This window comes from Aspergillus lucknowensis, assembly GCF_044049455.1.
Source record: "Aspergillus lucknowensis strain CBS 449.75 chromosome Unknown BJX67scaffold_1, whole genome shotgun sequence".
Classification (NCBI taxonomy): domain Eukaryota; kingdom Fungi; phylum Ascomycota; class Eurotiomycetes; order Eurotiales; family Aspergillaceae; genus Aspergillus; species Aspergillus lucknowensis.
The window spans coordinates 347,725-361,280 of NW_027263545.1; the positions used below are offsets into that span (position 1 = coordinate 347,725).

General features: G+C 51.8%; 5 protein-coding genes across 5 annotated transcripts; 2 read left to right on the top strand and 3 right to left on the bottom strand.

Annotated features, from left to right (window-relative positions):
- Nucleotides 1-40: 40 nt before the first annotated feature.
- Nucleotides 41-1,317, bottom strand: BJX67DRAFT_4488 (RpiB/LacA/LacB family sugar-phosphate isomerase). The gene has a single exon (XM_071035013.1). It carries the CDS (start codon nt 1,014-1,016, stop codon nt 534-536), a length of 483 nt encoding a protein of 160 aa, XP_070891337.1. The 5' UTR covers nt 1,017-1,317; the 3' UTR covers nt 41-533.
- A 1,313-nt stretch (nt 1,318-2,630) lies between these two features.
- On the top strand, nt 2,631-4,077 carry BJX67DRAFT_4503 (triose-phosphate isomerase). Its single transcript, XM_071035019.1, has 2 exons — nt 2,631-2,659; nt 2,772-4,077. The coding sequence occupies exon 2, from the start codon at nt 2,964-2,966 to the stop codon at nt 3,816-3,818; it is 855 nt and encodes a 284-aa protein (XP_070891338.1). The 5' UTR covers nt 2,631-2,659; nt 2,772-2,963; the 3' UTR covers nt 3,819-4,077.
- A 40-nt stretch (nt 4,078-4,117) lies between these two features.
- BJX67DRAFT_4721 (dihydroorotate dehydrogenase 2) lies at nt 4,118-6,054 on the bottom strand. Its single transcript, XM_071035070.1, has 2 exons — nt 5,528-6,054; nt 4,118-5,460 (listed from the first exon to the last, which is right to left on the bottom strand). Exons 1-2 carry the CDS (start codon nt 5,969-5,971, stop codon nt 4,336-4,338), a joined length of 1,569 nt encoding a protein of 522 aa, XP_070891339.1. The 5' UTR covers nt 5,972-6,054; the 3' UTR covers nt 4,118-4,335.
- A 793-nt stretch (nt 6,055-6,847) lies between these two features.
- BJX67DRAFT_369051 (uncharacterized protein) lies at nt 6,848-11,387 on the bottom strand (the record flags this gene model as incomplete). The annotated part of the gene is made up of 8 exons (XM_071030707.1): nt 6,848-8,073; nt 8,137-8,466; nt 8,533-8,622; nt 8,693-8,712; nt 9,032-10,644; nt 10,711-11,119; nt 11,203-11,281; nt 11,345-11,387. The coding sequence occupies 8 exons, from the start codon at nt 11,385-11,387 to the stop codon at nt 6,848-6,850; spliced, it is 3,810 nt and encodes a 1,269-aa protein (XP_070891340.1).
- A 336-nt stretch (nt 11,388-11,723) lies between these two features.
- BJX67DRAFT_339231 (ADP-ribosylation factor family protein) lies at nt 11,724-13,521 on the top strand. The gene is made up of 6 exons (XM_071027647.1): nt 11,724-11,746; nt 11,819-12,244; nt 12,313-12,351; nt 12,423-12,506; nt 12,579-12,902; nt 12,961-13,521. The coding sequence occupies exons 2-6, from the start codon at nt 12,170-12,172 to the stop codon at nt 12,985-12,987; spliced, it is 549 nt and encodes a 182-aa protein (XP_070891341.1). The 5' UTR covers nt 11,724-11,746; nt 11,819-12,169; the 3' UTR covers nt 12,988-13,521.
- Nucleotides 13,522-13,556: the final 35 nt, after the last annotated feature.

Consider the following 13,556-nt stretch of genomic DNA (forward strand, 5'->3'; position numbering starts at 1 on the left):
GATCGTCCTCCTTAAGGAATTTGGTGTCAGCAGAGGTGAGTGCTGGAAATCGAAGGTGATCGATCCCCGCAGAATCTACATGACTCAGCACAAATTATGCAGATTTGAATTACTCAAAGCAGTAAATAAGGAGCAGATTCATCAGATCAAAGACAGTTGATGTTATTCTAACTCTATCTTTAAAAGCAGTATATGAAGGATAAAAGACAAGACAGCATTTGGCCTGCCAAATTCATCATGCCCACTGTGGTATCGTGACTCGTTGTAATGTAAACCCAAATCCACCTGGATGGTCGCTCAGAGAAGAAAAAAAAAAATACAAGAGGGGAAGTCAGGAGTCGCTCCAGCTCTTCCCCCACGAGTTAACAGATCTCGTTCAGTCTGTCAGGGTGTCACGAGCACAGTTGATATATTTTGGAAAGGAGATCGAGTCACCAGTGGCATAGAGTCGTCTCGGTCCCGGTCCGATCGTGAGGTGCGCTTCGGTGGGGGGTTCCCCGCCACAGCCGTCTTCAGGTGGCCAAAACTCACATCTACTGAGTAGTAGCAGCAAACTTGGCCTCGTAGTCCTTGATGGCCTGGACCTTGGGGGCGGAGGAACTGTTGGGGTCGAACTTGTATGTCACCCACTCGCTGGCAAGGCGCTTGGCGAGCTCAAGGCCGATGACGCGCTGGCCGAAGCACAGCACCTGAGCGTCGTTGCTGAGGATGGCGCGCTCGACGGAGAAGGAGTCGTGGGCAGTGACGGCACGGATGCCAGGGACCTTGTTGGCGGAGATGGCGACACCCAGGCCGGTACCGCAGACGAAGAGGCCACGGTCAGCCTTGCCCTCAGCAATGAGTTTGGCACCCTCGACAGCGGGGTGAGGGTAGGCGGTCTTGTCGGAAGTCGAGTTGACGCCAACGTCGAGAACCTCACTGACATTGGGGTTCTTCTCGAGGAGCCCCTTGAGGGTCTCCTTGTAGGGTTGGCCAGCCTCGTCGGCGGCAAAGACGATGCGGAGGTTCTGAGACATAGTGATGGTTGCCTGAAAATAGATGGGATAGATGGACGTCAAGAGAGTATCAAGTGATGATCAATGGGTCTCAACAGTGGAGGAGCTGGTGGATAGAAAAGGGGAGAATGGAAGATGGGGGAGAAAGTGGGAATTGAGGGGCCTTTTATAACTTGACCTCTTGCCCGCTCCTCCTGTCAACACTTGTCGATTTGCCTCCCATTCCTCATCCCCAGGCTTCCCAAGTGGACTCGCCGTTTGGCTGTGGTGGTCGTGCCGTGCCACTCTGGATCCAAGGATCGAATTTGATGAGCTCTGTCGACGCGACTCTTTGCTCCACCTGCAACCCCTGCTGGAGGGTCTCTCGACTCTCTCAATGCATGCGATACATTGATGGTCTCCACGGTGGCGTCATACCTTGAACCAAACCTGATACGCAATGCATGTGGTTCTTCTTGCTCTCTTTCTGAATGATTCAAGGGGTTTCGTTCCCTGGGGACCCAGAACTCATTGCCATTGTTCTGGGAGGCCTCTCCACATGAGTTATCCACCTCGACAGGACAAATTCGCCTTCAAGCCGGTTTCAGTCATTCCTGAATATTTGATGCGCCGTTGAGGTCACATCAGGGACTCGGAGTTTTTAGGAACCAGGGCAGCTTGTCAGACAGTCCGATTAATCGCGCCACCACCTTCCATCCTTCGCCGACCCTGGCACGTGTGGAGCTTGTTTCGACATTCTTTGACAGGACAGCGCGCTCATTGGCACCAAGAGCCTCTGTTTTGCTCTCAGGGTGCGGCCTAGCGCTCTTCCGCTTTGCTCGATCGACTACGAAGGAACCAAACGCACTTTCGACTATGCCTCGCGGCTTCGCCATCTATAGATGACGTAAAGGCCGCAGCTGAGATGTTTATTCTCTAAAATTTTGATCCTCTTCAAGATTGGCAAAGACTGCCGTCGCCATTCCTCCAGAACTATAGCTCTTATTCTCCTTCTCTCGATCGATTCACACGAATCCAGTGCCACTGCCCTTGGCCTCTTGGAGTCCTCATCATTGGCCCCAGAACTTAAAAGTGCGCTTGCCGATTCCGGTCGATGTTCGCAGACCCCCACCTGCCGCATTTGGACTGCCCCGCTCTTGGCTATTTGACGGTTCCCATTGGTGGCCGGATGAAGTCCGAGGTCGGCATGAAGTGGGCTCCGTATTTTACCGGCCGAGACCGAAACCTCTCCCGGCGCGTGCCCGAGTATCGGTAATCTTTCCTCCCGTTTACACCGCTGCTCCGTCTCCACGGCAGGCTCCTTTGAGCTGTCCCCGATTCCCCGCGCCGCCCATGGCGGACTCCAGGGCTCTTGCAGCGGGATACCAGATTCATCAGGCGAGCCCCCACTGGCTCCGATTTCTGCAGTCTCATGACTTCTTATAGACCTTCCCGACCTCTTCGTGCAAACATTGAAATACCCTCAGATACCCCTGGAAAGAGAGCCTCTGGATTCCCGCCACTCAACCCCATCTTTTTCCCCCTCCCTCCGCAACTGGATCGCCCGGATCGCCTTCTCCAGACTGTCATTAATACAGCGGAGCACAACTGACCGGGTGGCCAGCCTCATTGGATGAGTGGATGCACCTCCGTGGGACCATCGCTGTGCCTGTCTTTTTCGCTGGGTAAGTTCACCGAATTCGTCTCCATCCCTTCCTCCCAAAGCATGGATTTCAAGTCTCCAATGAGATTGCCTGTGGCCAGAGATGGGTCGCTCGTTGACGCACTGCGGTACAGCGATCGGCAGGCTTTCCTTTGAGAATTCCGAGAGCCCTGTTCGATTCATTTCCGTCTTCTCGCGCTGTCGTCACCGTCTCAACTCCACTGGAGCATTCCTTATCTAGTCCCGCTCGGCAACAAACGGGGGAAAGGACCAGCGCGGGCGAACTTCGATCTGAGAGCGAGCAATTGACAATATACCGCGCAATCATGGCTGCAACCACAAAGCAGGCCTACCCGATCCTGCCCAGGAATTTACTCCTCATCTCTCTGAAGATGTATTTCGAGCCTTCACGAACACTCGAATACTGTCGTGCTCTGCTCGACCCCAAGAATGACATAGTTCGACCGGAAAACCGATCTAAGCTCCTCCTAGCTTTGATCCCCGACTTTCTCACAATCTATCCCTGTGCGGAAATGATCAAGGAATACGCATCCACTCTACCCAGAGACGAATCTCCAACACTCCCCGCCCCGTTCCTTCTGGGAGCTCAAGACTGCTTCTGGGAGTCTCTCGGCGCCTACACTGGCGAAGTTTCGCCGCTTGCTCTCCGCTCCATGGGCGTCGCTATCGTCGAGTTAGGTCACGCTGAACGCCGTTCGATCTTCGGTGAGACAGACGAACATACCGCCCGCAAGGCTGCTGCAACTTCTGCGCAAGGAATGGTGCCTCTAGTATGCATCGGAGAAGTTAGTACTCCAGGCCCGGTAGCCTCCCAGGCTGTTGGACTTGCAGTCAGTGAGTGTGAAGTACAAATACGTGCTGTGCTGAATGCGATTCCCGCCGATGCACCCGTGATCTTTGCATATGAACCTGTGTGGGCGATTGGGAAACCTAAACCCGCAGGCGTTGACCACATCTCTGCAGTGGTGGGGGGTCTTCGTGCACTGATAGGCCAGCGACCCGGCGATGTCCGCATCCTGTATGGGGGAAGCGCTGGCCCTGGTCTGTGGGGCCCCGGTGGTCTGGGAAAGGCTGTCGATGGCATGTTCCTTGGCCGATTTGCACATGAAATTGAAGGTGTGCGGAAGGTCGTTCGCGAAGTTGAGGAGACTTTGGCCTGAAGAATCAAAGCCAGCCATCGAAATCAATTTATCTAATCCTTGGGTATTCAGCGCATACAAAACATCTATAGAGGGATACAACGGACGGATTATACCTCACAGCATTCGACGGAAATCAACCAACTTGAATAGACCTTAATGCGATGACCTGATCCTATTTTTCTTCCTTTTCATTCCCTCATTATGGCTGGGATTGATAGGTGTGGCTTTGATCTATGCAAGCCACGATGCATGATGACCTCATGGTGACCTCATGGAGCTTACCATGCGCAGCTGTGCAGATGCTGTGCAGACCGTGATAGCAGCAATTCATGCAATTTCCCTGTGAATACGCAGAGTGCCACTGGCAGAAAGCTACCAGCATATCTTTCAGCTCCCCCAGCCTCTTGGCAGGGTTGAAAGCACCCTAAAAGCGTCAATTCAGATGCAACGTTCGGCAAATCATTCTCCAGGTAAACCCATTGAGTCGAGTCTATTTACAACAAAATCCTTTCATTTACAACCTGATACTCGAGGCTTACCGCCCTTCCTCTCGCAGTTCCCGTTTGACACGGGTAACTGTGCCAATTCCGCTATACACCACCCCGGTGTACATCATGGCGACAGAGGCCCCTGCATTCAGCACGTCTCGAGCCTGCTTCCCGTTGGTAATACCTCCAGAAGCGAAGATGACCTTGCGTGGGAGGATACTTGGCCCTTCCGCAGGTGGAACGTTTTCCAAGCCAGGCTCGGCGTGTGTAGTGGTGGCTGCTAATTCCTTGGCGGTTCCGGTGTTTTCCGATGCATTCCGTGCGTCATCCAACATTGTCCGGTAGCGAGCTACGAGGGCTACCGTCCGGTCGAATAGCTGTGGGCCAGAGTAACCGCCGGTCTCTTTCAAAGTCGCCCGTTCTTTGGACGGCAGGGTGTAACCTTTCGGTAGAGGGTCCGGGCGGCGGTTCGTCGTATTTCCGACAATCACTCCATCAACGCCAGAGTCCCAGACAGCATCGCAGATGCCAGAAACTTGCTGCTCTGAGTCCTCATCCGGGCTAACCTTGACCATCACGTACGGCTTAGTCCTGCGATCAACGCTCTTTGCGGCTCCGACAACGGCTTTGAGAATAGCTGTGAGCGGGGCGGACGCTTGGAGGTCACGGAGACCAGGTGTGTTGGGACTCGATACATTCACGACAAGGATATCGGCGTATTTCGCAAGACGATCCACACAATACACGTAGTCCCGCTTGACCGCCTCGATGTCATTATCTGGCGTGGCCTTATTTTTGGCCACTTGAACAGCAAGAAGCTTCCCGGCTTGAAGACTGCCTGGGGGCACTCCAGCTTCGCCATCCAAAACACGCTTCTCAGCTAGCTCATGTAACCCGAAGCCGTTCGCGTAGGCATAATCCTGGACCCTCTTCTCTAGGATAGCTGCCATATGATCCGCACCCTTCGAATTCAGGCCATATCGGTTGATCATAGCTTTCTGAGAAGGCAGTCGGAAGACGCGAGGCCGGGGGTTACCGTCCTGCGGTAAAGGAGTGGTGCCGCCAACCTCCACGATAGCCGGCCCGATGGCGAAGAGCGGATCAGGGATCTCAGCATGCTTATCAAGCCCTCCCGAAATCCCAATAGGGTTCGAGAGTGTGTATCCAAATACCTATTTGGCACCGTGAGCATCACGGACCCTACAGAGCCAGGAACTTCTCGAATATGCCGTAACCTACCTCAGTAGCCAAAGAACCGCCTCCATCCTGATCCCCGCGCTCCCGTGGATGCAAGCCATACTTGTATAGCGTCTTAAGCGCATCAACCCCGAGATGATGCGCATCCTCGGCATCAGGATACAGTGCCCTAATCAGCGGCACAACACCATATCGATGAATACTAGCCCGCGTGTCTGTCCCATACACATACCCAACCAAAAGCGTCAGTACCAGCGACGTCCCCAGGACTGTCCTTCGGAGTCCTCTTCCCGCTTTTTTGGGCGCCTCTTTCGCCGTCTCAGTCGCTGCAGTTGCCTTCCCGCCTGCCGCGGCCACATCAGAGGCATAGCGTACGCTTTGACGTTTCGCGAACCGACCGCATCTTGGAATCGGAGATTGCCGAGGTGATTGGCAGATGCGGGGAATTCCTGAAAATGTAATCCTCCTAACGGAGCCCGTAGCCATTGATACTTCCTATCTTCTTTCCCCTCGTGATTCTACCATATATGGAGATAGATACAAACGCTCAAAGGGAGCGCATTAGGCTGTGTCGATTCGGCGTCGAGTGAGGACTCGGTAGGCCTAAATGGATGGTATTAGCCCAAAATCAATGATAAATAATGCTATATTGATAATAATTAAAACATTCTTATAGAGACAAGCAGTTGACAATGCCGCTCTCCACGACTCGCGCAAGGAATCAGCAGAAACACTCACCTCGGAATTAAGGTCAACCGGGTAAACAAAAACGGTCAATTGTCAGCAATTTACCTTCTTGAATAGGTAAAATCAAGAGACCGGGAGCCACTGAGATCAATTCCTTGAAGAAATGGCGTGGAGTCAACGATTATGCACTGTAGTTATTCCGAGAATCTCCTCCGGCGCCGGAGGGTTTCTTTTTTTCCGCCTGCATATGCGGAGGGCGGTCAGCGGACAGAACGGGCAGAATAACTTGACGCAGGCAGAAGAATGGGAGGGTGATGCGGAGGGTGATGCAGCCACGCGGTTATTGACTTTCGTATGCATTTCAGCTATGTTCAGTTTCTGAACCATCGTAACTAGAAAACCAAGTACAGGTAGAAGAAGATTGGAGGAAAATATCGCTCAGCACCAATTCCCCAGAATGCTACTTGAACAAAACAAAAAACGCCTGTCTTTGCTGCCTGACGCCAAACGGGCAAGTGAAAAAGAAGATTTGAAACAGGTTGACCAAAGAGATTGGGGGGCCCGAGGATGCCAAAAGATCACAGCCCAAAGAGCTTGTCCCATAGTATGGTGAGAGACAGTAGAAGGACAGAGGGTATCAGGAACACAATGACGAAAGATGGCATGACAATGTATTCATTCATCGCTCATCCTATCAGCATCATCTTCATCCACTTTGGGTTGCAAGTCCGTACTTTCCTCAAGTGCCTGTTCAGATAGCTGGGACTGCGGCTCCTCCATGGGCTCAGGCGGAGGAGGCATCGTTTTGGCGAACTTGGGGTCGATCGCTGCCCTGTAAAGAGACCGTTTGTAGACCTCCGCCTCTTCCGGATCACGAACCACCACTTGCATTTGGTCAACTTGGTCTTCCTTGGATGTTGGTCGCGTAGGGGCGAGACCGGCCTGAGCGATGGTACGGGACCGCTCAGGCTTCAAGCGTGTCTTGCCAATAATTGGATAGTAGAAGGCAGCTTTCTGTGCGTGTGGGGTATGGCTATCTTTCACTTCTGCAGGATCATACAGGGTAACTGCAATATCCCTTTGTTTCTGGTCATTCTGAAGCGTCTGGGAGCTGGTGGCATATGTGCGTGAGCGGTCGTAGCGATGGAATTTCGCGTCATCTGCTCCCTCGTGGGTGTAGAGGTCTTCGCTATCGCGGTCAGGGTTTGTTAGATGCAAGCTTGTGCGGATATCCTTCACTGAGTCCTTTTTCTCAGGTAGGAACAAATCATAGTCGTATGGAACAGGGCCCGGGTCCGGATACAAACTGGGGTTCGACTTATGCAAGGCAGCTTTGGTAGCGTGGTCTTGGGAAACACGTTCCTCGGGGGCCGAGGGAAGCAAGATCGCAACATCCATACGCTCGTCTCGCTTCCCGCCGGAGCCCTGGACCGGCGCCTTGTCAAACTTAAACTGGACGAATCCTCCAGGGTCCGGGAATCCTTGTAGGTCAGGAATAAGCGGGAAAAAACCAACAGGCTTCAACTTCGGATTGTCTGGGTGGACAGGATGAGCCCACGCGTCCATTTCAAGCTTTGTAGGCGGGAGACCTTTGATCTGACTAGCTGTGTCATCCCCGACGTGTTTGCTGTTAGGATATGCAATATCAAATCCCTTAAGAATGTACTTCTTAATGTATGTAGGATCATCCTGAGATTTTTTATCGAGAGGACGTGACTTTGTCCGAATAGGTGTGACCTTCGGACCATCAGGTGCGCGAATGCCGGCTGAGATGTATTGTGTGCGACGAAGGAAGCTGACATTGGCGTTCTTGGGTGCTGGATTTTTGAGCTGCTCGAGTGTCAAGAGAAGTGGAAGGTCGGCCGGGTCAATTGGGTCTGGATTTTCGGGCGCCATGATAGCTAAGGCCAGATAACGTATGTGAATAACTCATTTGCAAGAATTTCGCCGAATCTTGTACATACCACTCTCATCACCCAGGTGCAGACCTGGGATACCCACCAAGTCAATCGGCATACCCCCTTCGGCATCCACATCGATGTTGAGTTCTTCACGGCGTGCAAGATTGGACGCAAACCCCGGGGTAAGAAATCTTTCCAGGCCCTCATGAGGGATATCAAGGAACTTCGGAGGCATGTCGGGAGGAGGGAGATCATTTCGATAGCGCAGGGAAGCTATGTACTCCTGGTGAAAGCCCCCAGAGGAGCTGCCATCTTTTGATTTCGACATGCCAACGTCGGGCCCTTTAGAAATATCGAGTACTTCGGGGATCTGAGAGGAAGGCGGAGTGCAGACTGTTCAATACATTGTTAGCCTACCAGTATACTTGAACTGCAGAGCTAGTTTCAGGGCAGACATACCCTGAGCAGGAAGCGCAATTGAAGGGATTTCGAAGTCCGGTACAAGTGGAGCGCTCGTGTTCGCGGCGCTGGAATCGACCGGTTCAAGAGCTAGAACAAGAGACAAAAGAGTTATGAAAGCTGTTCTGAACAAGGAGTTGAACGGAGTGCGCAAACTTACTGGGGGTGAGAGGAGCCATTCTGCACTGCCAGACCGCCTGATTCTTAAAGTTAGTGCAGAAAAGTGAACCGGTATGATGGAGGAATATTAACCCGAAGAAGCCTCGTCTTGTGTTCTTTTTGCTTAGCTAATCGCTCCTTAAACAACTGGAAACTACAAAAAGAACACACTCACTGCCAGGATATTATTGACAATACTGTCGAACTATATGAATAGATTCAGAGTATCCAAAACATAATTCCCCTGTATCAAGTCATAGCAAGACACTCTCTAGCACTCAAGTACCGCCCAGAGCCAGGACAACACTCCTCAAGAACTTGGAAGAATCAATAAGCCCACATGCACTTGTACGCCAAAAGACGATGCCCGAGGCGGTCATACTCTAGCTGGCTAATCCAGCTATCATTCGTTCCAGTCAGTTTTCCGAACACGCTGGCGCCCTTCCACACAACCACTTGTGGATCGAGATCCCTAGGTGGCGTACCGATCATAATCTCTTTGGCAAAGGCAGGCTGCAGAACTTGGAGCTTCTCCTCGAGGAATAGATGGAATCCGCTCACCAAGCTCCCTCCACCAACCACCATGATTCCGCCGAGGAAATCTCGCATCTTGCGCTCATCCGAACGAGCAGCATGCATGATTGAGGTAAGGATTGCGCTATCCAAAGGGAAGGACGGGAGGATATCATCACGCTCGGCAACGGTAGGTGCGCGAGCGTTAGACATGCTTGGACCCTGCCCTCCAGGCGCAGGTGTAGCCCCCCCTGCCTGCGGAGTGCCTTCTGGCGCCGGGGAGCCGGCAACAGACGATCGGGGTGTGGCATCCAGCTCCTGCACGCGACTCAATGCACTCAATTGCTGCGAGCGGCTAGGCGTAGCCTGCACGTCCAAGCCATTCGTCTGAGACTCGCCGTTGGCTTGACCATTGGGAGATGCGGGAGCAAGCGCGGTTAGGATCTCCGACTGGGCTGCGGAAGTTGGGTCATTCGGCTGGTTATCATAGATATCGACAGAGCGCCCAATCAGCTTTCTTCGTCGATCGAGTTTCTTCGAGTTATCGAATAACTCGGGCTGGAAGAAGCTCATAGGAGCAAGATGCACCTCGTCATATGCTTTGAAGGTATACTTGCGGGTGTCTTGGCCAGCTACCCGAAGATGGAAATCAAATACCTGTACCGAGACACTGGCCTCATTCATGGTGCAAACATTTTTCTTCAACTCTTCGGCCAACAGGAAGTCATACCTGCGCCATAAGTTGATTTCTTCATAGGGAAAATGATCATACAGCATCATCTTAACGAAGAGCTCGGTCACATCCGATCCACCGTATTTCAGATTCACCCGCGAGTTCTCGATGCACATGCCCTCCTCGACGCAGCAGATTGATGTCTTTTGCGCACCAACATCCACAACGCAGGCCGAGGTAAACCCGGCACCAAAGGTAGCGGCAAGGCTCTCTTGTATGAAGCAAACACGAGCGAATGAGAATTCTCTCATAAGCATCTCGAGGATTTGGGTGACGTATGATTTTTCAAAGAGGTCAGGAATCACAAAGACGCATGAGTACTGCGGCCAATCTTTCTTGCTTGTAAGACCCACCTGGGTCTTGATAGCGTCCTCAAGGATGATGGAAATGTCCAAGAATAGGAGTCTCTTGTTGTCGTAGTCCTGCTCATTGCACCAGCCATACTTCATCGGCCAGTAGAGTTTGTAACGCGGCTTCGACTCGTCAGGTATCCTCAGCGCAGGTTGTCCCACGATATATTCAGGCGCCGGATCCGGTATTTCCGTCCACTCAACCCGCATCGGATCATTGTGTTCTGAAATGGTCTCCGGGACTGTCCGTCGGTTATAGTTGATTACCATCTCCTTAGAATTCGGCAGCGTCCGGCGCTTGTTTTGCCGCATATGTGTTTTGAGCTCCGCCATCATAGTAGTATATTGCGAAGAGAACTATAAAGAGATTAGAAGCTTCACGTCGATGTGATTGTTAGCGCATTTCCAAGAATTAATACGTACCTCAGGGCCAAACTTCTTCTCCGGCTCCAAGTCAGAGCCATCATCCAGCTTCAACCTCTTCGGGCGGGGTTCCTCATGGTCTTCAGATTCGCTCGTTGCTGACTTGCGCGCTATAACCATCGGAATGGTTTTCGGCAGCGCATCGCTAGATAGCCCGATACGCAGATTCTGGCTGCCGACATGGACGACTACAACCTTCGAACCTACCGCTTCCGAGGCGGCCTCCTCGGCATCATCCATGTTGGTATCACCATCCACCTCGGTTTCTGCATCCGGTATTGCTAGATCGTTGGCCTTGGACATCGCGAGAGCGCGGTCGCGGTCTTTGGCGTTTTTCGCCATTCGATTCCGAGCCTCCTCATTCTGAAGCCTGAATGCTAGGTACTGATCGTCTCGTTTTAGGTAGTCACTACATTGCGGGCAAGAAAGGCCAGGTCAGCGATTCTTCATCAAGGAGGCCAGCATTGAACTTAGGGAAATTGGAAGACGAACGTGTAATAATTTTTCTGATTAATCGCGGGAATCTGAGGCCAGCTCGATAGATCCATGTTGTTATCCGTCCTTTCAAGGCCTGATGTGCGACGTTAGGGTATGTAATGCAGTATTATACAGAGACTAGCTTCATGGCACTTACCCTCATCCCGAAGGAGAGCCTTCCCAGACTTCTTTCCCACCATTGTGTGCAGCTCCTAGCTCGGGCAGGAGGTTCAACTTTCGTTCAATCGCGGCGGAGACCAGACCAGGTTTGGCCGAGATTGCCAAGGGGTTGCGAGCTTGGTGGGACAATCCAGATTGGGGTCGAAGGAGGGCAAGTTGGAGGGAAGGTTGAGGATGACGGAAGAGAGGAGCTTTTAGGGACGAGGAGGCGGGAACAGAGAAAGAGCGTTGCTTGCAGCCAGAAGACAAAGTCTGGTCTTGCTCCATACTCTCCGGCACTTGGCAGGTGAAGGCGAGTCACTCTAAACAGTCTAGCGTGTCGAAAGGATTGTACAGAGTCGATGGTTACACTTTACACTTGGAGTACTTGTTCACGACGGTAAATTATAACCCATCTAGCCAGCTATACATGTGATAAATCTACAGTCTAATCCTTGTCCCAATGTTTCAGGAGTCAAGTCTCTGGCGGCGTCGTGACGGAGGCCCTGAAGCTTGGACCAGGACTGAGCAGCCGCCCCTACGGATTTAGTCAGCTCCCTCCTCTGGTTCAACTCAGTTCATTCGCAAGTTACTCTGGAAGTTCTGGGGTTTGGTTGAAATTGATTCATCTCCCCAACACAAAGCGCCCTCCTGCTACTGCCAAACCACAACATTACGCGTGTATAATACAGCTCATTCAGCTCAGCTTTACGTCCCCGCTACTGCCGTTTACTTGCGAGGACGACGACCAAGCGTCATCCGATCGGCTCGAAGAACTACTCCCGCTAAAGAGTTGCCACTTCCAACGCCTGCGAACACAGCCATGGGTGGCTCACTTTCCCGGCTATGGTCCTTGCTATGGGCAAAGAAAGAAATTAGGATCCTGATTCTCGGCCTAGTATGTTTCTATCCCATTCTAAAATGCAAGATGTTGGAAACAGAGACTCAGACATTATCTTTGCACAGGACAATGCTGGCAAGACAACTCTGCTCTACAGATTAAAGGTCCGTTTGTCTACCAAGGGGCCCGCGCATATTCCTGGATATCATGTCCTAACGCCACGGTTTACGGATAGATCGGTGAAGTTGTGACTACGATACCCACTATTGGGTTCAACGTAGAATCTGTGACATACAGGAATCTGAATTTCAACGTCTGGGTACGTATCTGTAACGGCTGCCTAGGATCTCTAAACCATCTAGTGTAGACTAATACAATTCTGGGCCTCTAGGATCTCGGAGGGCAAACATCTATCCGCCCGTACTGGCGGTGTTACTACGCCAACACCGCAGCCGTCGTTTTCGTGATCGACTCTACAGACGTCGAACGGCTCGGGACGGCCGCCGATGAACTCGCGGCCATGTTAAACGAGGAGGAACTCCGCGAGGCAGCCCTCCTAGTCTTCGCCAACAAGCAGGATCAACCCGGTGCAAAAGGCGCCGGGGAGATTTCAGAGGCCCTGAAGCTTGGTGAACTGCGAGATAGGAACTGGAGCATCGTGGCCTGCTCTGCCATTGACGGCAAAGGCCTCAATGAGGGTATGGACTGGTTGGTGGTACGTTCCTCGCCGATACTCTGGAAAATGCGTATCACTGCTAACGTGCATAAATCAGTCGACACTTCAATCCGAAAACGCATGAGCGCTGGCGTCTTTTGTCGTGCGATAGAATTTCTTTTAATAATTCCCCCCCTCAGCCTCCAGGGCAAAGGAGATTATGTCGTTATACAGTATACCTTTTTGACTTGGAAGTTTTGAACTCAGCATAATATCCTAATTGATTCGAAGCTGAATGATTTTGGCTCTTGCTTGGCTTTTTTTTCGTTTGGCATGACATGGAGCTGTGGTTAGAATCGGTTATAGGGGCTTTAAAGAGAGCGTCCATTGATACTTTCAGGTGTATGAATCAATGAGAAACATATTATACCAGACCTGACCGAATTTGGGATTGTCGATTTGATTACGGCCGTCGGCCGACCAAATATGTACTTCGCAAGCATCCTCAGCCGGCATAACTCCTACGTTCCAATATTACAATAATAGTCCGGAACCTACCATCCAATTATGAGGCAATGCTTACACGAAATGAATAACGCGCAACTAGCCATGCTGCGAGTCGTGGGTGCGGGATGGGGGTCCTTATCAAGGGAACCATGACTCTCCAGCAACGAGATACACACGGTACATCTTTCCTTCTGATACTATTTATAG

What these genes read in the sequence shown, in the direction of transcription:
- BJX67DRAFT_4721 (XM_071035070.1), bottom strand. Translation starts at nt 5,971, where the DNA reads ATGGCTACGGGCTCCGTTAGGAGGATTACATTTTCAGGAATTCCCCGC. An exon ending in GCGGTTCTTTGGCTACTGAG is followed by an intron (nt 5,461 to 5,527) that starts GTAGGTTACGGC and finishes GGTGCCAAATAG; the next exon opens with GTATTTGGATACACACTCTC.
- BJX67DRAFT_4503 (XM_071035019.1), top strand. Translation starts at nt 2,964, where the DNA reads ATGGCTGCAACCACAAAGCAGGCCTACCCGATCCTGCCCAGGAATTTA.
- BJX67DRAFT_339231 (XM_071027647.1), top strand. Translation starts at nt 12,170, where the DNA reads ATGGGTGGCTCACTTTCCCGGCTATGGTCCTTGCTATGGGCAAAGAAA. An exon ending in CTCTGCTCTACAGATTAAAG is followed by an intron (nt 12,352 to 12,422) that starts GTCCGTTTGTCT and finishes GTTTACGGATAG; the next exon opens with ATCGGTGAAGTTGTGACTAC. An exon ending in AGGGTATGGACTGGTTGGTG is followed by an intron (nt 12,903 to 12,960) that starts GTACGTTCCTCG and finishes TGCATAAATCAG; the next exon opens with TCGACACTTCAATCCGAAAA.
- BJX67DRAFT_4488 (XM_071035013.1), bottom strand. Translation starts at nt 1,016, where the DNA reads ATGTCTCAGAACCTCCGCATCGTCTTTGCCGCCGACGAGGCTGGCCAA.